The 23,520-nt window shown below is 39.7% G+C and overlaps 1 protein-coding gene across 1 annotated transcript; it reads left to right on the top strand.

The window, feature by feature from the left end:
* Nucleotides 1-2,416: 2,416 nt before the first annotated feature.
* Nucleotides 2,417-4,735, top strand: LOC122001199 (heat shock 70 kDa protein 1-like). Its single transcript, XM_042555821.1, has 3 exons — nt 2,417-2,675; nt 2,762-3,630; nt 3,729-4,735. Exons 1-3 carry the CDS (start codon nt 2,462-2,464, stop codon nt 4,560-4,562), a joined length of 1,917 nt encoding a protein of 638 aa, XP_042411755.1. The 5' UTR covers nt 2,417-2,461; the 3' UTR covers nt 4,563-4,735.
* The last annotated feature ends 18,785 nt before the right edge of the window (nt 4,736-23,520 follow it).

Genomic DNA, 23,520 nt, shown 5'->3' with positions numbered 1-23,520 from the left:
TGTATCATTTTCACAGAGGTACTAAGTATGATGTCTGATTCTGCCTCAGAGTCAAAGTTATGGATGTTGAGAGACGTGACGTTCTTGTTGATTATTGGTGGACTCCGAGTTAGAGAGACCTATAATCATAGTAATGTCAGTGCCGAGTCAGGGAGGGGTTCTCCGGCGATGGTCCTCCGACACTCAAGTCAGTCTCCGACGATGTATAAGCGAGGAAGCAGAAAAATAGAGTAACAGTAGTTACAGTAAAATATGCATACCTCCGTCGAAGCTTGGAGCTTTTTATATAGAGCTCCGAGGAAGCGTGTGCACGTTTCTCAAGGTGTGTACGTTTCTCAAAACTTCCTTGAAAAGACATATAAGGAAAGTGCCCCTGACATCATACCTCAATGATCCAAGCATATTTCTGACATGACAGTAGAAGCTAGCTTCCGCCGTATGATCCTCTGGCTGTCCATGCCGCCAACCATGTCGTCTATCAATGGTGTGAGTTCTCACGAGGATATCGACTGATCCTCCTTTTGTCTGTTAGGGGGCCGAGCGGGATGATCGCTCGATCATCCCTTAGCCGTTTGGGTGGTCTAGCCTTTTGGTCGAGCGGAGTGGTCGCTCAGCCAACATTTCACTGTCATAGCTCCGTTGTCATGCTGCGATCCTTTTTCACCGGTTCAGAGGTTTGATGTAAGTCTGAGCGAGCTCGTTGCTCGACATATGTCTTTGTTTTGAGCGTCGGAAGTTCGGTGCTTGGGCGAGCTGTGATGATATCTGATAGGTACTTCTTTGTCCAAGTTGGACGAGTGAGTTGTCCGACCAACCACCGACGCAGGGACGTTGACCGCCTAAACTTTAACTTCCACCGTGATCATGACCCTCTGAGGAATGAATCCTTACCACCGGATCAATGTCCTTTTGAAACATCGATAACGACACCCACACCCGGAAGGTTCAAATCTCCACAGTATATTTGGTAATATTAGAAATCACAGGATACAGTGAGTTCTATTGTTTTTTAATATATATTAAAAAAATACCATAATTTACTAAACAACTAATCTAAAATTTTAAATATACCTTTTAAGGAAGTACTTTTTCAAATGTAATTTTTGTTTATCCTCCTGATAATCTAATTTTTTCTACTATTTTTCTTTTATTTATCATTTTTCTCTCTTCTCTCTTTTACATGTGGCAAAAAGGTAATTCACTCGCTCCCAGCGTTCTCGTCAACCCGTCCCTAGGCTAACACGGATGAGGTAAATCACGGATGGCTACTAGTCATTAGTGCAAATGGCCAAGACATGGGGGAGGTTATGTTCGGTCACGCCGAGTTTCGATCCAAATACCTCATGTGGCAACACCTCATGCCTTAACCATCGCACCATCTCGAGAGGACCTCTTCTCTCTTTTACATGCATTCATAACATATGAATAACATTATAGATTTAGTCAATTTTTTAAAAAATTTAATAACATTTTAATAAATTTGAAGAAGTCAAAATTAATAATAGATGGTATATTTGAACTCCTTGCAATATCAGAAATCTACTGGAACTGAAATGAGTGTAATCGGAGCTCTCTAGGTCCATCATTGGATTTCGGTCAAAATCCACTGATGGATCTAAAGAGTTCCGATTGTACCTATTTCAATTTCTATGGATTTCTGATGTTTCAAGGAGTTCAAATATGGTATCCATTAATTATTTCAACTGTTTAGAGTTGTTAACATGTAATAAGGAATAATCATCAAAAAGACCTATGTTAGACCTAATATGGAATCAAGGAGTTCAAATATGTTATCTTATTTTGATTTTTTTCAAATATATTAAAATATTATTAAAAAATTATTCTCTGCACACCTGTAAAATTTACAGAGAAGAAAGATGAGAGAAAAAAAAAATGATAGAGAAAAGAGAAATTATAGAAAAAATCAGATTGTCCATGGAGTAAAACGGGAATTGTATTTAAAAATATGTACCGTTAGCACATCTTTAGTAAATTTAAAATTTTAGATGTATTATTTGATAAATTATCGAAAAAAAATATATGCCGAAAAAATTGCAGCACACCATGGGTTGTCCTGCAGCCGAGCCACGTATGCCGGCCTATGCTGTAACGTGAGAAATGATTAATTATTTTTTGTTTTGGTGTTTTTCTATTAAATTATTTTTTAATATGAAATTAGCGATATTTAAAAGAGGAAAATTTAATTATAAATATTTGATTAGTAAAATATTTAATTATAAAATTTGATATATTTAGAATTAAGATATTAATAAATATTTTGTTGAAAAAATATTTAAATATGAAATTTAGAAAAAGTTAGATATTTGACGTGGATGTACGGAGAAAAATTCGGTGGCGACCTTCCGAACTATCTCGGCAGGGCCAGCTGCGCAGACGAAGAGTTGCAACTTGCCAGGGTTCTTTGTTTTCATTCTCCACCCTCTTGCTTTGTTCGGCAAGGATGAAGAGGGCGCATCAACAGGTGCCCATTGGTATCGATTTCGTCACGAGCTATTCTTGCGTTGCCGTGTGGCGAAACAGATGGGCGGAGATTATCCCCGACGAGATGGGCAACCGCACCACCCCCTCCTGCGTCGCCTTCAACGACACCGAGCGCCTCATCGGCCACGCCGCCAAGGCCCAGGCTTCCATCAACCCCACCAACACCATCTTTGGTCACTTTCCCTTTCTCTCACTCTTGCTCTAATTGCTGATTTTGCCTGAATTGTATTGTGAATCGGAGTGCTTAATTCATTTGCAGATGTTAAGCGTCTTCTTGGCAGGCGCTTCAGTGATCTCTCTGCGCAAGGTCACGTGAAGACTCTGCCATTCGAGATCACTGCAAGATCCGATGACAAGCCGATGATATTAATTCAATACAAGGGCAAGGAGATGGAATTTGCCGCAGAGGAACTAATCTCCATGATCCTAATGAGGATGCGCATCATCGCCGAATCCTACCTCGGATCCTCAGTCCACGACGCAGTGATCTCCATCCCGGCGAAATTTAACGACTTCCAGCGCCAGGCCATTAGGGACGCCGGTCACATCGCTGGCCTCCACGTCATGCGTCTCATTAACGAAGCATCGGCAGCCGCTGTCGCTTACGGCCTCGAGAAGAAAGGCAGTAGAGGTTCCTGCAGCAACGGTGAGAAGAATGTGCTTGTCTTCGACCTCGGCGGCGGCAGCCTCAACGTCTCTCTTATTGCCATCGAAGAGAGCATCGTGATAGTGAAGGGGAGCGCTGGCGAACTCTACCTCGGAGGCGAGGACTTCGACCAGCGACTCGTGAACTACTTCATCCGTGACATCAAGACGAAGCACAAGAAGGACATCAGCGGCAACCACAGGAAGGTCACGAAGCTGAGGGCGGCTTGCGAGAGGGCGAAGAGGGCTCTCTCGTCGGCAACGCAGACGACGATTGAGATCGACTTGCTCTTCAACGACACCGACTTCTACGCCAACATCACGCGCAGCATGTTCGAAGAGCTTAACAACGACCTCTTCAGGAAGTGCATGGAAGCAGTGGAGACATGCCTGAGAGAGGCTCATGTCGACAAAAAGGAGGTGGACGACGTCGTATTGGTGGGTGGCTCTTCGAGGATTCCAAAGATACAGCAGCTGTTGCAGGTGGGTGGGTCTCAATTTTATCACGTCGTGTAAATTATTTACATTGTGAAACAGATTATACAATGTGATCTTTAAACTGTAATTATCATTTATATCAGGGCTTCTTCAATGGCAAGGAACTCTGCAAGAGCATGAATCGGGATGAAACGGTGGCTTGTGGTGCTGCAGCTCATGCAGCGCTCTTAAGTGGCCATGGGAATGATCAACTGGAGGATTTTCTGCTTTTGGATGTCACTTCCCTCTCTCTAGGATTGGAGACTGCCGGAGGAGCCATGAAAGTGATGATTCCGAGGAACAGCGCCATCCCCACCAAGAAGGAAATGCTCTTCTCCACCCACCAGAGCAAACAGCAGGGCAGGGGAGTTTGTCATGAGCTGATTCAGGCGGTTGACCAAGACGATACAGCAGTGAAGAACTCGAGCAAGAATGCGGACGATTCCTCCCCCTGTAGAGTATCGATTCAGGTGTACGAAGGTGAGAAATCAAAGGCATGGAAGAACACACTCCTAGGCAAATTCGAGTTCTCGGCCGTCTCTACGGGCACCAACGGAAGACCAAATATTATGGTGACTTTCGATATTGATGCCAACTATGCACTCACTGTTTCAGCCAAGGACATGGTCACCGGCGTCAAGAGCAAGCTGAGCATAACCAACAGCAAGAATAGACAGAACAAGGAAGAGATTGAGAAGATGGTTGATCGAGCTCAGAAGCATAAGGCGGAGGACGATAAGCATGCGAAGAATGTGGAAGCCAAGAATGCATCGGAGAACACGGTTTATGACATGAGAAATGCGATGAGGGAGATGGATGAGGGGATTGAGAAGGCCATGAATTGGTTGGAGAGTAATCAGTTGGCAGGAGCCGATGAGTTTGAGGCCAAAATGGAAGAGCTGAGGAGAATGTGGAACCGCATCATGCCCAAAGTGTAGATAAGTGAAAAGAGAAACAACATATGGAAGTTAATCTGTACCAAACTTGTGAAGGTGTATGTATTTCTTAAAGATGCTGAACGTCGACTATCTGTGAACTGGAATAGATTGAAGACCACGCTGCAAATGGCTTTCACAGCCTTTTCCATCTAAAGGAGAGATCGTTTAGTTTATCTTCTTTTTTGTTGAAAGACTTGTAATCATCGTCGAACTTCCTCGGAAGTTCTTCACTTAACTTTCTCATTATAAATTAATCCAACTCAACTTCCCACTCGTTTTCAGAACTTTCGGTCGATGCGCAAGAAAAAGGAAAGACGGTGACCTTTTCGAAATCACATGCCACACGTCGTTCGATAATTCGACTAGGACCAGTGATAAATCCACCACCACATCGAATTCCAGCCCTACTCTCTCGGAATCAAATCAACCTTATCAAAGCAAGCGAACGATCTCGCCAAGAACATAGCATCCTCGCACTTTCTTCTATCCAACCAAAAGCTGAACCTGATAAGGGAAAATCCTAGAGTTTTATATTTGTCTTGTTCCGGTCTTTGCTCCGTCTAAATGAGAGATTTTTTGTGCAAAAAACTTTGTTTTATTCCCTACTTCCCACGGATTTGTGAGTGAGTCGGATGTTTAGTATAATAGAGTGATTTTTATGCTAAAAATGTGATATTTCTTCCTCTTTTCATCAGATTTGTGTATGCCATCAGTTGTGTTCTTTCCTTTTCCATGTAATATTCTTGTAGGGCAGAGTGTTGCAACTGGAAGGCAAAAAGATGCGGCATTTTCGCAGTTTGGGCTTCGGATTAAGCCTTGTTTCAGGCATCCTCTTCCTCGCTCTTGTTGCAGAGCTTTACTATCTGTTTTGGTGGAAGAAGAAAAGCAAACAGCGGCATGGAAGATGGCGGTTACAGGAACTGCTACGCCGAAGATCTTTTCCTCCCTCTCTTTTGCTGGAGGAAACCATCTTCCATGAGTTCGTCGGCCATCAATCCGCAAGAGATCTCTAATCCGATTGAAGCCAATCAAGGAAGATGATGACACAGTGTTGCCAGAGCTGATGAGGCTGCAGGCCATTGCAGGCCTTCCCAGGTTTCTCTTCACCAACAAGGAGGTAACCAGGGAGGACTTGGAGCCAGAGGAGGGGAGAACCCGGAAGGGATCAAGAGGGAGGAGCTTGAGTGATTTGTTTGTGGCTTCAAGCACTCCATTCTTGACGCCTCTCGCCTCCCCTCCTTTCTTCGCTCCTTCTCTGACTCCTATGTTTGATTCGTCAAACGAAGAGGATTTCATCAAGGTGTGGTCCTCTCCACCTCCATAATTCAAGTTTTTGAAGGATGCCGGCAAAAACGTTTACAGAATGACACGGTGCGTAAACGAGGGGCCAATAATGTCAAAAAATCAATGATCATGAGGATATGACACTCAATAGTGGAAGATGGCGGTTCAGCTTTCCTACTTCACCCTTCGTATAATTGTCAATCGATCACAGATAGATCGGGTCCTTAGGACTGAGTCCCGGGTTGAGCTTTTAACTAGTTTCCGGTCGGATACCTACTGCTCAGGTTTTACAAGCTCAATCTCTACATATGACCTTGGCACATATACTAGACAATCCTCGACCAGCTCTGCATCGGTCGGGTCATGCAAACTTAGTCTTCGGTTACAGTCTCAGATGATTCCCGACAAATTCTGCATAGCTCATTCTATTTATCTCGATCAAGCGTAGTCCCTTGATAGTCCCTGGCCGGTTGCACACGGGCCAGGGCATCAAGGCTCAGTCCTGGCACCACATTTGAGCAATCATCTTAAGCTGTCTACGGGTGAACCTAGGCAGGACGGATATCACTAAACGACAACAATGTCAGAGAATTGTAACTTCTTGGCAGAGAATCGTAACCTTCTGTCAGAGAATAACTGTCGTGAGTCAGGGAATATTCCAGTGTTCTACCATACACTAAGGGTAGAATATTCCTCCTACCAATGGGATGCTGCCGAACATCCTCCCTGTAACGCCCCGCCCCTCCTGCTAAGGCGACGGGGGTTACTTACACATACCTATGTATATTTACTTGCTACAGCGGAAGTCTTATTTATAAAAATTAGAAATTTTTCTTTTCTTTAAAATCAACATGACTAATCACCTGGACATATAAAACCACATAGCATACTTAACATGATTTGTAAGTCATAATGCCCAAACACAAAATTAAATGTCATGGAGTCATAAAGCAGTAACATAACTAGGCATAGTTCTTATTAAACAAAAAGCAGGTCTTTCTCCTTTAGCCAAGGCACTACCACACACATCCTTCTAGCCCCTCCTGCTGCTCCCCTAGTTCATCCATTCCTTGCCTTTATCTGTGGTACAAGAAAGTAAGCTGTGAGCACTCATGGCTCAGTAAGTTCCTTTCCTACTCACAAAAACTGTATAACATATTAAAATCACAAGACATAACACATGGAGGAAATTCATTATATCATGCAGCATATCATGGCATATCCTAACGTAAGCATAAGGTATCATGGCATAACGTAACATAATCATCAACTGCACCCTGACATATCATAACATCATCATAAATATCATGGCATAATCATAAGGTATATACAAGGTAAATTCATAAACATGTATCATAAAAGCATATGCAATATGTCCTTTGAAAACTTATAATATACATACTTAAACATAATCTTAACATGATTGGGGCCCCGGCTTGTACCACATACATAAATGCGCGCGTCCTATGTAGGTCCAAGGTAGCAAGTCTTGAACCCTACAAGGCATTCATACTAGGCCCGTTTCTTAGTCCATCGACCTAGGGGCACTTAGGAGCCCATCCCTAACGAGGCTCGTTTCTTAGTCCATCGACCCCGGGGCGCTTATGGAGGTCACCCTTGGTACAAGCCATACATAAAGTAAAATAGCATGTTTATACATATCATGGTTCTTATCTTTTCTTGTACATCGTGTCACTTATCATATCATACCATATAGACTTTTGGGCACACAGCTCATCATAATGGTATGTAAAGATTTGCCACACAGCACATCATATATTTTATGCATAAATAGGGCACACAGCACATCATATATTTTATGCATAAACTGGCACACAGCACATCATATATTTTATGCATAAACTGGCACACAGCACATCATATATTTCATGCATAAATTTGCACATAGCTTCATCATAAATAATACACACCATAGGATAAGGGTTTCCATCATGTATAGATCATAAGTGTGCATAATTAAACATAGAAGCACAGAAATCTCAAAATCATGACATACAAGATACATGGAAAACATAATTCGATCTCTAACCCTAATGTCTCTTAGTGGCCGAACCATATAGGTTGGGTTTATGGTAAAACTTCATCCCAACATGTGAACCCTAAGCAAGCATCACTTCTTATACCATAAGAACTATCATGAGCAAGTTTAGGTAGAGTTCTAGGTTACTTAAACTTACAACTTATCATGGCCGAACCTTATCAAGCATGCATTGGGTTAAAGACTATCATTCAAGCTTGTGAACCCTAAATAACTTTCATAGCAAACATTTCAAGGAATAATATGAGCATGGTTGAGTTAGGTTTTAGTTTCCTAAGTCCTTCATCATGTATTGGCCGAAACCTGTAGGGTTTAAAATTAGGGTTCAAGTGCCCTAAAAACATGAGAACCTTAAATAACCTTCATAGCAAATATATCAAGGAATAACATGAGCATAGTTGAGTTAGGTTCTAAGTTTCCTAAGCCCTAAATCTTGAAGTGGCCGAAACTTGTAAGGCTTCATATTAGGGTTCAAGTGCCATAAAAACATGAGAACCTTAAACAACCTTCATAGCAAATATATCAAGGAATAACATGAGCATAGTTGAGTTAGGTTCTAAGTTTCCTAAGCCCTAAATCTTGAAGTGGCCGAAACTTGTAGGGTTTAAAATTAGGGTTCAAGTGCCCTAAAAACATGAGAACCTTAAACAACCTTCATAGCAATTATATCAAGGAATAACATGAGCATAGTTGAGTTAGGTTCTAAGTTTCCTAAGTTCTTCATCATGTATTGGACGAATATTATAGGACTTAAAATTTAGGTTCAAGTGTCCTAAAAGCATGAGAATCTTAAACAACTTTCATAGCAAAAATATCAAGGAATAATATGAGCATAATTGAGTTAAGTTCTAAGTTTCCTAAGCCCTAAATCTTGAAGTGGCCGAAACATGTAGGGCTTCATATTAGGGTTCAAGTGCCCTAAAAACATGAGAACCTTAACAATCTTCTTAACAAACATTTCAAAGAATAACATGAGCATGATTGAGTTGAGTTCTAAGGTTCCTAAGTCCTAAATCATGAAGTGGCCAAAGGTTATATAGCATGAATTTAATTTCCATACAACAATTAACATAAGCACATTAGATTAGCTACACAATCATTTCATCAAGGAGATCATGAGCATCTTAGATTTGCTTTAAATTCTCCTAGGCTTTTTAAGAACAAAACATCCAAACATAGCCGAACATTCATGGACATAAAATAGAGTTCAACTTAACATATAATCATGGGCATATCGTAATAGTTTCATATCTTACCTTAAGGAGATCTTGGCATACTTAGTTTAAAATCAAAGCTCTCCTAGGCCCTTAGTTCTACCATGGCCGAATACTCATAAATCTAAGTTCTACCAAACATTTCAACATAGATAACCCCTTACCATAAAAATACATGCTACAAGAGAAATATCAAGCATATAAATGTTTAGATCCTTTCTTTCTCTAGGTCTTTCCTTTGGTCTTATCTTGATTAGAATTTCTTCATGATATTTTCTTAGCTTTTTATGTGACCGAATTCTACATAGAAAAATAAGAGCTATTGTACCACAGGTGAGGGGAACTTACATCCTTTCGCTTGTGGTTTTCCTTAGAGAGAAAAATGTTCTAGTGATAAGGAAGGTGGAAGCTTCTTCTTCTTGTACCTCCTCTTGTTTCCTTTGCTTGTAAGGGCTAGAACTTGAAGTTTCCTTCTCGGAAATTAGCTTTCTTGGAGAAGAACTTAACTTAGAAATTGGTATGAGGAGAGGAAAGGGGTTCCTTGGTTCGGTGAGAATGGAGAAGGGAGAAGGAGGAAGAAGAAAATGAATTAAATCCCTTTGTTTTTCTTCTCTAATCTTATTTATCCCTTTGCCAATGAGACATGTCCCCATTCTTTCCCCCAACTCCTCTTTTCCCTCACTCCATTAATTCCCACGAAAATAGAGAGAGGGAGGGGAGTAGAAAATCCCTCTTTTGCTTCCTCCCTTTTCTTAACCAAGAGGGAAAAGAAGGTAAGCAACTTGGTTTTCTCTTGTTCTTTTTGCTTAGTTTTCTTTTCTCCTTTAACTAAATTTTTCATTCCTTTCTATCTAATTATTTCTCCTTATCCTAATGGTTATCATTCATCAATTTATCTCCATTAACTGTGGGAGGTTCAAGGTTCAATCCTTGACCTCACCTCTTCTTATTCTATATTTTCTTTTGTTTTTATTTTCTTTTTTCTCTTATTCTTTTCATTTCTTTATACTCTAAGGAAAATAATATTCATATACCTATTTTAAATTTTCGTGGGTGTTACACTCCCTCACCCGACACGCTCTGACATCCGATATTCTCTGGCAGCATGTAGACGCAAAAGGCAGACAGAGTCATATAAAAAGGGAGGTCTTCTTCATTGACTAGGTACGCGCACATCCGCACGCATCTTCAGCAATTCTTTTTTCCTTCCTTCATACACTGCTTCGTCGGAAAAAGGACTTGACTTGAGCATCGGAGGGTCTGCGCGAGGGACCACTTCCCTGATTTTTTGTCTCTAACGCTCCGTGTGCTTGTCTGAGTATGTGTAAGACCCAAGTCCACTGGTTCTATTATCACAGGCCTCTAGTTCCCCGTGGGGGATCCAAATTTCCAATTCAGACATATAGGGTGTGTCAAAGTCACCGCTCCGTCAACGCCAACGCCACCTTCACCGGCCTTCATCTTACTCTACTTCCGGACAGAATCAATTTGGCACCGTTTGTGGGAAACTTCTCCACCTGTTCTGAAACGTGAAGATGGAGAACACCGGTAAGATCAATGTAACCATGACAGCAGGAGAATACAAGTTGTTCAAAGAAGCCAAGAGACTAGCAGCTTCCGAGAGGCAGACCACAGATTCATAGCCACAGAAGATACTTGTGGCCTCGAAGGATAAGACCCACGTTTCAAATAGGGGGGTCTAAGAGGAAACAGCCAGAGGACTTCCCTCGAGCTTTCTATTGCAACCCTGGCTGGGATAGCAATAACAAGAAGGAGCAATGCTAGGCCTCTATGGTAGAAAGTTCCCTGCCAAGAGATTCAAAAAAGGAAAAGGCTATAGTCATCAAGGAGGAGCCGTGGGAGGTGCTCAAGGAACTGCAATTACCCTTCTCTCAAAGGGTGCTCGAGGAAAACTACCGAAGGGGTATAAACTCCCAGTTATTAGGGAATACGAAGGCAGTAAAAACCCAGAGGATCACCTCCACAAATTTCACAACACTGCGTTGTTGCACTAATACAGTGACGTCATTAAGTGTCAAGTGTTCTTAAACACTCTATCAGGCTCGGCACAAAGGTAGTTCGATAGATTGCCTATCGAATCCATCACTTGTTTTCAAGATTTCAAGAACATCTTCTTGTATCATTTTGCCAATAGCAAGAGATATCAAAAGACTGACCACTGCCTATTTTCTCTCAAACAAGGATCCACGAAGCCCCCAAGGACCTACATAAAATGCTTCAACCAGGTAGTGATGAGGCGAATCTGTCACATCCGCTAATCAAATTGTATAAATGTATTTTCCACTGAACCCCTTAACTAAATGATAATGTTGTAGTAACGAGCCCAGGATCGATCCGAGGAACCAACAGTATGATGTAATTTAGGATTGTATTTTTATTCCTATTTTTGGGGTTTTCGATATAAAAATGGAGTTGGGGGGATTTAAACTTTGAATCTAAATCTAACAAAAGTAAAGCACAGCGAATAAGAAATTAATCTAAAGCAAGAGTGAAACCTAACTATGTGCCAATGAACAAATCATTACGCATTGTCACTCTACGTTGTGATTAAACCATCAACACACACTTAAACTAAAGATAAAATAGCAAGACACAATTAAATCTGATCTAAAGCAAAATGTAAACCTTAGCTTAGAATTTAAACACTAAACAAGTAACCAAGCATCAACTAAACTTAAACTAAGCTTCAACAAGGAAAGAAATGTTAACTACTTGCATAAAACTATAAGAAAACATAAAAGTAATCTGTGCTAAGCTATAAAAACAATAACAAAATGAATTAAAATGTAAACCAATTCATTCTCACAATCATCTACCAAGCTACACACTCAAGCCGTCACACAAGAGTGCCAAAGTCGAGACCACCCAACTTTGGACCTCAATGGAACATCTCAGTGGCGTATCAGTTCCAGGATTGTTCAAGAACGCGACGGACCACCCCCGGCGAGCTAAGAACATCCCAAAACTCCAAGAATGGCCGAAATCTGAAATCTGGTCTCTGGATCTGATGGGAAGCTGTGAACGCGGATGGACGTCGGATGGAGTTCAGTAACGCCGGAGGACCACCGCCGAACGCTTCTGATGAGAATCGGAGCTCAGATTTGGAGGACCACCTCCAAATCTGAGGTGAAACAGGGAGATGCCGCGAGCCAAATTCCAACAGAGAGAACACCCTCCAATGGCTCCAGATGATCGGGATGTGCTGCCGTGAAGCTCTACAATGAAGTTGAAACTCAAGAGGTTGATTGGAGAAGGAATCGGGATCGAAATCCACCGGAAGAAGAACGCGCGACGCCAAGAACAGCGGAGGAGATCGACACTGGAAAACACTGTAGCTTCTGTGTTTTGAATCTGTTCCAGATCTGAACCGACGGCTGAGATTGATTTGGAGCTAAATCAACGGTGAAAGCTTGCCCAAAATCCGATCCAAAGGTACTGATGTTGATCTAGGGTCTGGATCTACCCTCCCGTAGGTCGGATCGATCAGATCATCACTGGATGGCTCAGATCTGCCGATCTTCAATGAATGGCCCAGATTAATCCGGCTGGATCAATGGCTGGATGAACTCAGATCTGGATCAAAACTTCTGGATCTTCATCAATGGCTCATATCTGATCCCCATTAGGTTGGATCGGCCAGATCTTCAACGGATGGTCCAGATCTGTCCTATTCTTGATGAACGGCCCAAATTGACCCAAAGCTTGATCTTCTTGTTTCAACTCTGATTCGAGCCCAATTTCGGTCCAAATAGATCCAAATCTAAGATCCTTTGATGCCTACAAAATAAGAATCAAATATTAGCATCAAATAACACCAAAAATAATATAATTTGCAATTAAGTCCAAAATCTATGCAATGCACAAAAAATATAATATAACCATGATTTAAACTATGAAACCAACATCAAAACCATGCATAAATGAATCAAAATAATGCAGTAAAATCATGGTTATCAAATCCCCCACACTTAGCCTTGAACGTCCTGTGAAAGTAAAGAAAACTAAAAATCATCTCCATAGAAAATTCCCTAGCAATACCTAGAAGATAGTAAAAAGAATTTAGCTAAGACCATCTAAAGATCACTAACAATCATGAATACAATCCAAACAATAATCAGTAGGTATGGTAGCTTCAATCCAATTGAAAAATTAAACAAGTTGCAATCTCACAAGGGATTTACCTATTCTAGCTCTCACACTCAATCATGTGTATAAGTGGAGCTCACTCAATGCAACTCACAACACTTCACTACCATAAGCTTGCTTATTTTCTAATTCTCCACCACTATAAACATAGCATATATGAATCAAAAGGATTTTTAATCATGAAGAATTGAAATGGAAGCAAAAAGAATAATTTAAGTGAATGAAGTAGGCAAAAGAAAAGTATTCAATGAAAAATTGAGAAGATGAGAGTATTGGAGGAATATACTTGATGAGTTGACCAATTTGATGTAAAAAGAGATGAATACCATTTGTCGTTACTAATTCAAAATATCAAGCTAACCTCTCCTTCAATTTGAATGCAAACATAGAATCTTGATACTCTATCTCCAACTTTGATACTCTCTTGAATGTGCCAATTTTTTTTTTCACTGTTTTTACTGAATTTCCACTTCAATTCTATCACTTCAAAGCTAAAACCATCTCACAATAATTAATCAACAAGAATCCCCTCCCCCACACTTAAAATTTGGCCGTCTCGGACAATAAAGAACCACATACTTTCCAATTCTTAACACACTTTAAAAACCACTGTTAATCTTCTTTCTTCAATTTGCAGAATTTTCTGTTTCTTCCTTTCTCTGTTTCTGATTTTCAGATTCAAATTCCAGCATCATCCAGCAATTTAAGCACTCAAATTATTTTTCAGCAGCATACAAACCATTACAAGGAAGAAATTAACCACAACATTTGATTCCTCATCAGCATTTATCAACACAATTACTGTTGCTTCACACTTGTAGCACCTGTGACATTTGGATTAGTCAATGTTCAGGAAGTTTGTAAGAGAAGTTGGCACAAAATAGGGTTGAGATGCCAAGTCAGATTCTAAATTCTGCACTTCAAAATTTTGATTCTGGAAAATCCAGATTTCTTGAATGCTAGAAAAGTAACCTAAAATTCCAGCTAAATTAATGACAGCAGCAAAATTCCAGAATCACTGCAATTTCTATTAGATTCTGCAATTTCCAACACTCCAACTCACTGCAAGGGCCACCAGACTTGAGGTTCAGTTTCTGAAAATTTCAGAAACTGTAGTTTTCGTTTTCAGATTCAGAAATATGATTCAGAAACTTCCAATTCCAATTCTGCAAATGGATACTGGGTCTTTAAGATGTGTTAGCTACTGTTTGTTCAAATGAAGCTAATGTATCACCCATAGCTACACAACACTGAAAATCAGAACTCTGCAGTTCCCAACTTGCAGCACCTACACTCACTTTCAATTCACGTTTTGTGTTTCAATTGTGGTGTTTACTTCATGTTTAAACCTCATAAAAGTATCATTTCTGATTTCTGCAACTCCAGAATTTCTGCACATTCAAGAAATTGACATAAAAACAGAATCTGCGGCTGGTCAATTCTAAAATTCAGCAACTCTTCAATCCCTTGCAGCTATCAACTGAATCTTGGCATTTTAAATCTTCAATTAATACTCAAGTGCTACATGGCACAATTTGTTGCAACTCCCGAAGTGGCTTCTGAATCAAACTTTTCCTTCCTTCTTTTGTTTCAATCATTTTTCTTCCTCCTCAATTGCAGCTGAATTATTATGATACCACCAACAGCTAGTTAACAGGAGCTCTAATTGATATAGTTGGCAAAGAAAATCATGGCAGCTTTGAGTTATTCAAAGTTCCAGCATTTGCAGAGGTCATGAAAGCAGTGACAGTAAGCATTTCAGAATATCTAGTTCTTGCCCAGAATCGGTTCCATTCCAGCAATATAGCATACAACATCTATTCCAGTTTCAGAGGTCATCTTAGCTTTCAGTTTCAGAATCTATTCCAGCAAATATTCTCCAGAATTCAAATTCATACAGCAGCATCAATTCATGTGCTCACTGATCCTGTTCTAAAACATTTTCATGATGCTACCTCTGGTTTTCAGATTCCAGCTCACTGATTTTAGCTCCAAAATCATTGAAATTCAGATCGGCACAAACCCCTAATTTTCAATTCAATTACAATTAGAGAAAACTTGTAAACTCAAACTCCATTTGTTGCTTAAAGAATTTATAATCTTCACTTTAAAAACACTTCTTATAAACTTCTTCCTTCCTTGATATCAATTCTGAAATCTTGATACTCCATTCCTCAAACTGCACAGCTGAATCTCCCTCTAGACAGAATACTGCATTACTTAATTCTGCAGTAATCCAGCTCCGAATTCCAGGTTTTCAATATTAATATCACCACTGAGATCTTGCAAATTCTGTTCAAGCTTCAACAATTGTTCCAATAAAACTCACAATCATCTTATCAATTTGAAAGTTGCTGTACACTTCCAAATCAATTCTGAAAACTCAGAATTTCAGAAACTGGACACTTCTAAATCCTGTCCAGCAGGTTTGTAAAGACAAAACAAGCTACCAAACACCATTTGCAAGAGCTTCTTTATCTTCCTTCACTCTTTTGATATCATCTTGAAGTGTTTCATGAGTGGAATGATACATTTGCACCAATTGAATTCCAAATTCTTATCTTCAGTAGCTACAAATGCCCAATATTTCTTCATTTACCTCACTGTTTTGAGCAACTTGATACTTACATGAATAGAATGATACCTAACAAATGAATTTTGAATCCTACTTCCCAATGTCAGATTCCAATAGCTACAAACTTCCACTGTATCAGTTCTGTTACTGAGTTTTCTTGCCCTATTTCAGTCATTCTTAGCTCCAAAATTCTGATATAGAGTTATGAGAAGTCATGGAAGGAGAAGAACACCATTTCTGAATTTTTCAGAAACTGAACATCAATGTTGTACCAAACTTTTTGAAGCAGCTCTCAAATCATTGAGAAACTCGAGTTGCTTCTGCTTACTGCAATTTTAGAATTCCAGCAGCTCACAATTCTGTTGTAATTTTCAGATTTTCAGGATCTCTTCATAATTCAGAATAACAGCTGTGCATGCTTAGAAATCAGAAGTGAACCTAGACACTAAGTTAACAGAAACTCCAATTGAGATTATTGGCAAAGAAAAACTTGGCAGCTCAAATTCCAGATTCTGGAAATCAGTAATTCAGAATCTAAGCTAGCAGAATTCAAAATTAATCATCAAGCACATCATTTTCAGAATTATAACTCAGCCCAACTCTTTTTGCTGATTACTGCATTTCTTCATTTCTGCATAGCAAAATTCAGAATCCAATTCTTGCACTTGTTTCCTTCATCCTTCCAAAACCTTGATACAATCTTGCAATAGATACCTAATCCTTGGTTAGGTAGTGAAGTTTCAACCCAAAGCTTTGCATCCGGTTCAATATTTCCAACACCAAATCCAACACAGATTATGAAATCTGTAGTTCAGTTTCAGAATTAGGTAGCACACACTTCTTCCAGCAACTTCAAAAATCAAAAATCAGATTCAGTTTCCTTGTGTTTTATTGGTTTCTATGTCTTCACTGCTGTCAAGTGTTCAGATTGGTACTGCACGGCTTCAAGACTTAACCTTTCAGCAATAACACAATTGCACGGCTTCAACAATAACACAATAACACAGGAATCTCTTCAACAATTGCAAGGCTTACCCTCTTTTCCTTCAATGGCACAAAAATTTCAGCTTGAATTTTACTCCCTTCCGCTGCCAAAAACTGTCCAAAACCAAAGCTGCAGTTTTATTTCAGTTTTCAGTTTTGTGTTCTGTTTTTCCTGTTTAGTATCAAATTTCTTGTCTAAAAGTCTTGTAAACTTTGGAGAAGGCAGATCAGCATCTAACAATACTAAAACAACATTCGGATTTCAATTTTTTTTTCCATGAATGAATGGTTTTAAACTCTGTTCCATGCATCAATGTGCAGATTTCAGCATTTTCCTACACAATTCCTTGACCTTGTATCAACTTTGCATTGTTTAGCCAACAAAAATCTAAATTCTTCTCCGTCTTGTTTCTTATGACCTTTTACAATGCATATTCAAGAGCTTTTCATTTTCCAGCAGCTTTTGTTCATCAAAATCCACTTCCCAAATTGGCACAAAACTGCCATTTCCCTGCAAATCTGCACAGTATGTATTTCTGCACTATCATTACTGTCATTCCAGCAATCTTCCTCTTTGTTTTCCTTGTTCAATTTCAGATCTGACACTCTATTTCTTGGATTGATTATCACTTACAAACCAACAACCATCAATGTCTTCTTTCATTCTTCTCATTTAACCAAATGCAACCTTCAATTGCTTTTAAGTGTCACTGCTATTTCATGCTTTTCAGTAACTGAAATGAGTCTTGATAGAAGTTGTTGCTGCCAAAATCCCATTTGCTGCTTCACAATACAAAACTCCATCCAAGCTTCTCCTTTCTTTGATGTCATTTACTGAATTCTTGATACTCCATTCATTCCAAAATTTCTGAATTTGCAAAGCTCTTAACTCTTTCAAAACTTCACATAGAATTCTGAACTTCAGGTTTGAACTCTGGATATCTCATCTGATGCTACTGCTTACTCAATTCAAGATTTACAATTTATTTCCATAGATCTTTGCAATCAATAAATCAAATAGTAGCTTGAATTTAAATCTTGTATCAGCTTATAACATCAATTAAAAGTTCCTGCACTTCAGAATTTCAGTAATTCTGCAACTTCCGGAATTCTGTCCAGCAATTTAATAAGGAATGGAAAAGTAATAAACACAATTTGCTGCTGGTAATACAAGAATTCCATTTAGTTCCCAAAGATTTTCAACGCTGATAATGAGATAATTGCACATACTTGTTTCCATTTGCACAGAATTCTGCTTTTCAGATTTCCTCACTGTTTAAAGTTCTAATTTGCTGCCCTTTTCTTCAACTTTTCCAAATAAATGATAATATGTTCAAGTGCTTCATTGATGAAATGTTAATAACCCATTTAATTCCGAATTTTTGATCCATTTAAATCACATTTCAGTAGCTATACAACTCACTGTTCTTGCATTGTTTTGTGTCCAGATTAATCCCTGAATTCATATTTTCGCATCTTGCAAATGCCATACAAGGTGAGCATACCATTTGTTATTGAGTATACAACACATTGCTTGAATTTCTCAATGATTTGAGATTTTAAAGAGAAAATTGGCACAAGAGTGGCACAAACCAGTGCACACAATTTTCAGCTTCAAAATTTCACTAAACAACTCATAATCAAGTGATTGTGCCAATATTTCATGAATCCTTGCAACATTCTTCAATATTTCAAAAATTATCATCTCATCATCCTTCCCCCACACTTAAGACATTGTCCATCTAAGTCAAGCTAACTCATCAAGCAATTCATCCAAACATCTAAATTATGACAAGCAAAGATAATCAAGGGTTTGAATGCTAGATGAAATGAAATTGTTTAAAGAGAATTGTGAGGAAAGGAATTAAAAAGTATGAAGGGGAACAAAATTTACAAAATCCTCAATTTCCATGCACACCAATGCTATTGTGACTTTGAAAAGAAACTAAGCAAGTTCTAGAGTTTAATTTGCTATAAGTGCATGCCACACAAGAGAAAATAATAGTGTATAGGCTTAAAGTGGTCCTCTCTAGGTAATTTTCATGCAAACAAGCTCAATCAATCAAATTGGAATTCACTACCATTTTAACCAATATCATGTAAGAAAGGCATCCAATCATGTTAAATGACCTAAAATTGATGATCAAATTTAAAGAAACTTTTACCATCTTAAAAATATTACTAAACAATTCATGGAGACTTTTATTCAAATGAAATGCTATGTATACTAACAAAGTGCAAAGTATGGAAATAAAATTGCAAAATGTATAAACAAAGTGCAAATGCAAAGTATGAAACTAAAATGCAAATGAAAAGTATTAAACTAAAGACACGTATAAAGCAAGAATTTATTAACAAAACATGAATTAAAACGCAAAAGGAAGCAAAATTGGAACCAACTCCCCTTTAAATTCCCGGTGGTTGAAGAAGGTTTAGATGAAGAAGCCACCCCGGAAGTGGAGTAATCGTGGTTCCACTCAAATTCTTCTTATTAATCCTTTTCCCTTTCAAAATTCTCTCCGGAGGTCTAAGTCGGTTCAGTTTAAGCACCCACTCCGGAAGCTTAATTTCTCCTACATAATCAATAAAGCAAAACACCTCCCATACGCATGTGGGGTAAAAAGAAAATAGGAGAATATTAGTGTGGTTTAAAGATATTTCAAGAAATGAATCACAACTAATAAAATCAACAAATGGTACCTCTATAAAATTCTCTGAAAAATTACACAAAATACTCACCTTGTCATCTTGAAAGGTACCTGGAGTGGTGTTGGTTACCTCTTCCTCCTCAAATAAATGCTCAAACTCCAGTTCTGGCGAATGTTCAACTTCATGTAGTGATTCTTGGATGCTTGGCTCCATAGCACAAGTCCCTACACTTACATCTTCTATCCTTGGTGATTCTTGAGGTAATGCTTCCAGTAAGCACTCCCCTACACTTATATCATCTTCTGCAACAATACCTGCATCTTCAACAACATCTAAAGCAACAGCATTAGTAGAATCAGAAATCTGAACAATTACATCATCACCACAAATAAAATTAGATAAATCTTGTGAATAAATGGGAATAGGGTCAGGTCTGACAAAATCACTACTCTCCATCTCTCCACTGGAGTTCTGTGCTTGTAACTGATTAATGGATGATGCAATCTGATCTAACTGACTTTGAATATTCTGTATCCTTGCAAATTGTTGCTCTTGATGCTCTCTCATTTGTTGCATAACTTCATTACATTTCCACATTGCCTCTTCAATTTGTTCTTGTGCATCATCATACCTATTCCGCTGCTCTATAGGTAGGTGGGACTGATAGAACTGAGTCTGAGACTGATAAAAATAATTCTCCATCCCATCTCCAAAATACTGATGATATGGATCCATGGTCACATGAATTTCCTGTTCTTACACTGAAACACTAGCAAATAAAATCAGAAGACTCAGGAACAAATAAAATCAAACACATGGATATAAACATGAAAGCATTCAAAACAATCCTAAAATTACTAAACATTGCATATTTTTTACTCCCCGGCAACGACGCCAAAATTTGATGAGGCGAATCTGTCACATCCGCTAATCAAATTGTACAAATGTATTTTCCACTGAACCCCTTAACTAAATGATAATGTTGTAGTAACGAGCCCAGGATCGATCCGAGGAACCAACAGTATGATGTAATTTAGGATTGTATTTTTATTCCTATTTTTGGGGTTTTCGATATAAAAATGGAGTTGGGGGGATTTAAACTTTGAATCTAAATCTAACAAAAGTAAAGCACAGCGAATAAGAAATTAATCTAAAGCAAGAGTGAAACCTAACTATGTGCCAATGAACAAATCATTACGCATTGTCACTCTACGTTGTGATTAAACCATCGACACACACTTAAACTAAAGATAAAATAGCAAGACACAATTAAATCTGATCTAAAGCAAGATGTAAACATTAGCTTAGAATTTAAACACTAAACAAGTAACCAAGCATCAACTAAACTTAAACTAAGCTTCAACAAGGAAAGAAATGTTTACTACTTGCATAAAAATATAAGAAAACATAAAAGTAATCTGTGCTAAGCTATAAAAACAATAACAAAATGAATTAAAATGTAAACCAATTCATTCTCACAATCATCTACCAAGCTACACACTCAAGCCGTCACACAAGAGTGCCAAAGTCGAGACCACCCAACTTTGGACCTCAATGGAACATCTCAGTGGCGTATCAGTTCCAGGATTGTTCAAGAACGCGACGGACCACCCCCGGCGAGCTAAGAACATCCCAAAACTCCAAGAATGGCCGAAATCTGAAATCTGGTCTCTGGATATGATGGGAAGCTGTGAACGCGGATGGACGTCGGATGGAGTTCAGCAACGCCGGAGGACCACCGCCGAACGCTTCTGATGAGAATCGGAGCTCGGATTTGGAGGACCACCTCCAAATCTGAGGTGAAACAGGGAGATGCCGCGAACCAAATTCCACCGGAGAGAACACCCTCCAATGGCTCCAGATGATCTGGATGTGCTGCCGTGAAGCTCTACAATGAAGTTGAAACTCGAGAGGTTGATTGGAGAAGGAATCGGGATCGAAATCCACCGGAAGAAGAACGCGCGACGCCAAGATCAGCGGAGGAGATCGACACTGGAAAACACTGTAGCTTCTGTGTTTTGAATCTGTTCCAGATCTGAACCGACGGCTGAGATTGATTTGGAGCTAAATCAACGGTGAAAGCTTGCCCAAAATCCGATCCAAAGGTACTTATGTTGATCTAGGGTCTGAATCTACCCTCCCGTAGGTCGGATCGATCAGATCATCACTGGATGGCTCAGATCTGCCGATCTTCAATGAATGGCCCAGATTAATCCGGCTGGATCAATGGCTGGATGAACTCAGATCTGGATCAAAACTTCTGGATCTTCATCAATGGCTCATATATGATCCCCATTAGGTTGGATCGGCCAGATCTTCAACGGATGGTCCAGATCTGTCCTATTCTTGATGAACGGCCCAAATCGACCCAAAGCTTGATCTTCTTGTTTCAACTCTGATTCGAGCCCAATTTTGGTCCAAATAGATCCAAATCTAGGATCCTTTGATGCCTACAAAATAAGAATCAAATATTAGCATCAAATAACACCAAAAATAAGATAATTTGTAATTAAGTCCAAAATCTATGCAATGCACAAAAAATGTAATGTAACCATGATTTAAACTATGAAACCAACATCAAAACCATGCATAAATGAATCAAAATAATGCAGTAAAATCATGGTTATCAGGTAGCTCTGGACGTCCCGTCTGCTATCTCTGATATCTTGATGAGCGCCTACTCCCAAGGTCTAGCGGAGGGGGATTTTTTTCGAGCCCTCATTCGAGAGCCCATGAAAAATTTCGATGAGATACTTAGAAAGGTAGCAAGCCACATTAATGCAGAGGAAGCCTAGGCAGCTCGGAGAAAAGAAGCCAAGGTGCTTGCTCCTATCAACAAGGCGGAAAGAAGGTCACCACAACCTCCCGCTTGACCTTCTGCACGCACTAAAGATGTCTGACCAGGTTTTTTGCCCATCCAAGAATTCAAGATGGCGCAGCGGGTCGAAGCTGTCCAGACTCCTACTAACAAACCCACCCAGTGGGAGCCTCGTTATTGCACTTACCATAGGTTCTACACTCACTACACTAGAAATTGCGTCCAGTTTGCTCGAGATTCTCGGTGAGCCGCCGAACTAGGCTTGCCTTCGCCTGAGATCGCGCCCCAACTCCAAAAGCAGCTAGACAATCCACCCACTATTGCAGGTCAATCAGGCAAACCCTTGCCCGAGAAGGGAGGGCAGGGAAGTCAACATGCAGGATGGGACAAAGAGCCGATGAAGTCCGTTGAAGAAGAAAATAAGGGCAATGCCACTATTCGAGGGGCAATGCTGCTATTTGAGAAATCGGCATGATCTTCGGAGGACCCACGGATAGGGATTTCACCAGAGCCAGGAAATCCCATGAGCACCGCCTAGAAATATACCTGGTAGGTTGCAACCAGGAGTAGGCTATAGGGCCCTTGATCTGTTTTGGGCCGCAAGACCTTGAGGGAGTAGAGCTCCCTTATGACAACACACTCATCGTCAAGGCCATTATTGCCAACAGTCGCATGGCCAGGATTTTCATCAACACCGGAAGCTCTATCAACGTGTTGTTCAAAAGTATGTTTAACAACATGCAGATTGACGCTAGTGAACTTCAACCCGTGACCACCTCTCTGTACGAGTTCATAGGTAATGAAATATGACTCATGGGTCAGATTAAGCTAGCCATATCTTTGGGCAGTGAACCACTAATGAGGACTCGGAGGAGCACCTTCATTATAGTGGATTCTCCATTCTCTTATAATGTCATTTTGGGAAGGCCCGCTTTGTATGAATTTTGAGCGGCAGCCTCCACTTTCCATTAGAAAATAAAATTCCTAGTGGGAGACTAGGTCGAGGAAGTTAGAGAAGAACAGTTGGTCTTACGCAGGTGTTATATAGATATGGTGAAAGTTGAGGCATGCAAGGCTCAGAAAACCCCAGATGGGGGAATCCATGCTATTCAAGAGGAGCCTTTACCTGTGGTAGAAGAACCCATTCTCTGAGAAGAGATTCAGCTTCATCCCGACTAACCTGAAAGCATCACTCGCATACTAAGTGA

This window comes from Zingiber officinale, chromosome 7A, assembly GCF_018446385.1.
Source record: "Zingiber officinale cultivar Zhangliang chromosome 7A, Zo_v1.1, whole genome shotgun sequence".
In the NCBI taxonomy this organism is placed as follows: Eukaryota; Viridiplantae; Streptophyta; class Magnoliopsida; order Zingiberales; family Zingiberaceae; genus Zingiber; species Zingiber officinale.
This window is presented reverse-complemented; position numbering and strand designations above follow the sequence as displayed.

Bases quoted from the DNA above. Each gene is read 5' to 3' on its own strand.
- LOC122001199 (XM_042555821.1), top strand. From the start codon at position 2,462: ATGAAGAGGGCGCATCAACAGGTGCCCATTGGTATCGATTTCGTCACG. The intron at 2,676-2,761 runs GTCACTTTCCCT...ATTCATTTGCAG, and splicing joins CCCCACCAACACCATCTTTG to ATGTTAAGCGTCTTCTTGGC. The intron at 3,631-3,728 runs GTGGGTGGGTCT...CATTTATATCAG, and splicing joins AGATACAGCAGCTGTTGCAG to GGCTTCTTCAATGGCAAGGA.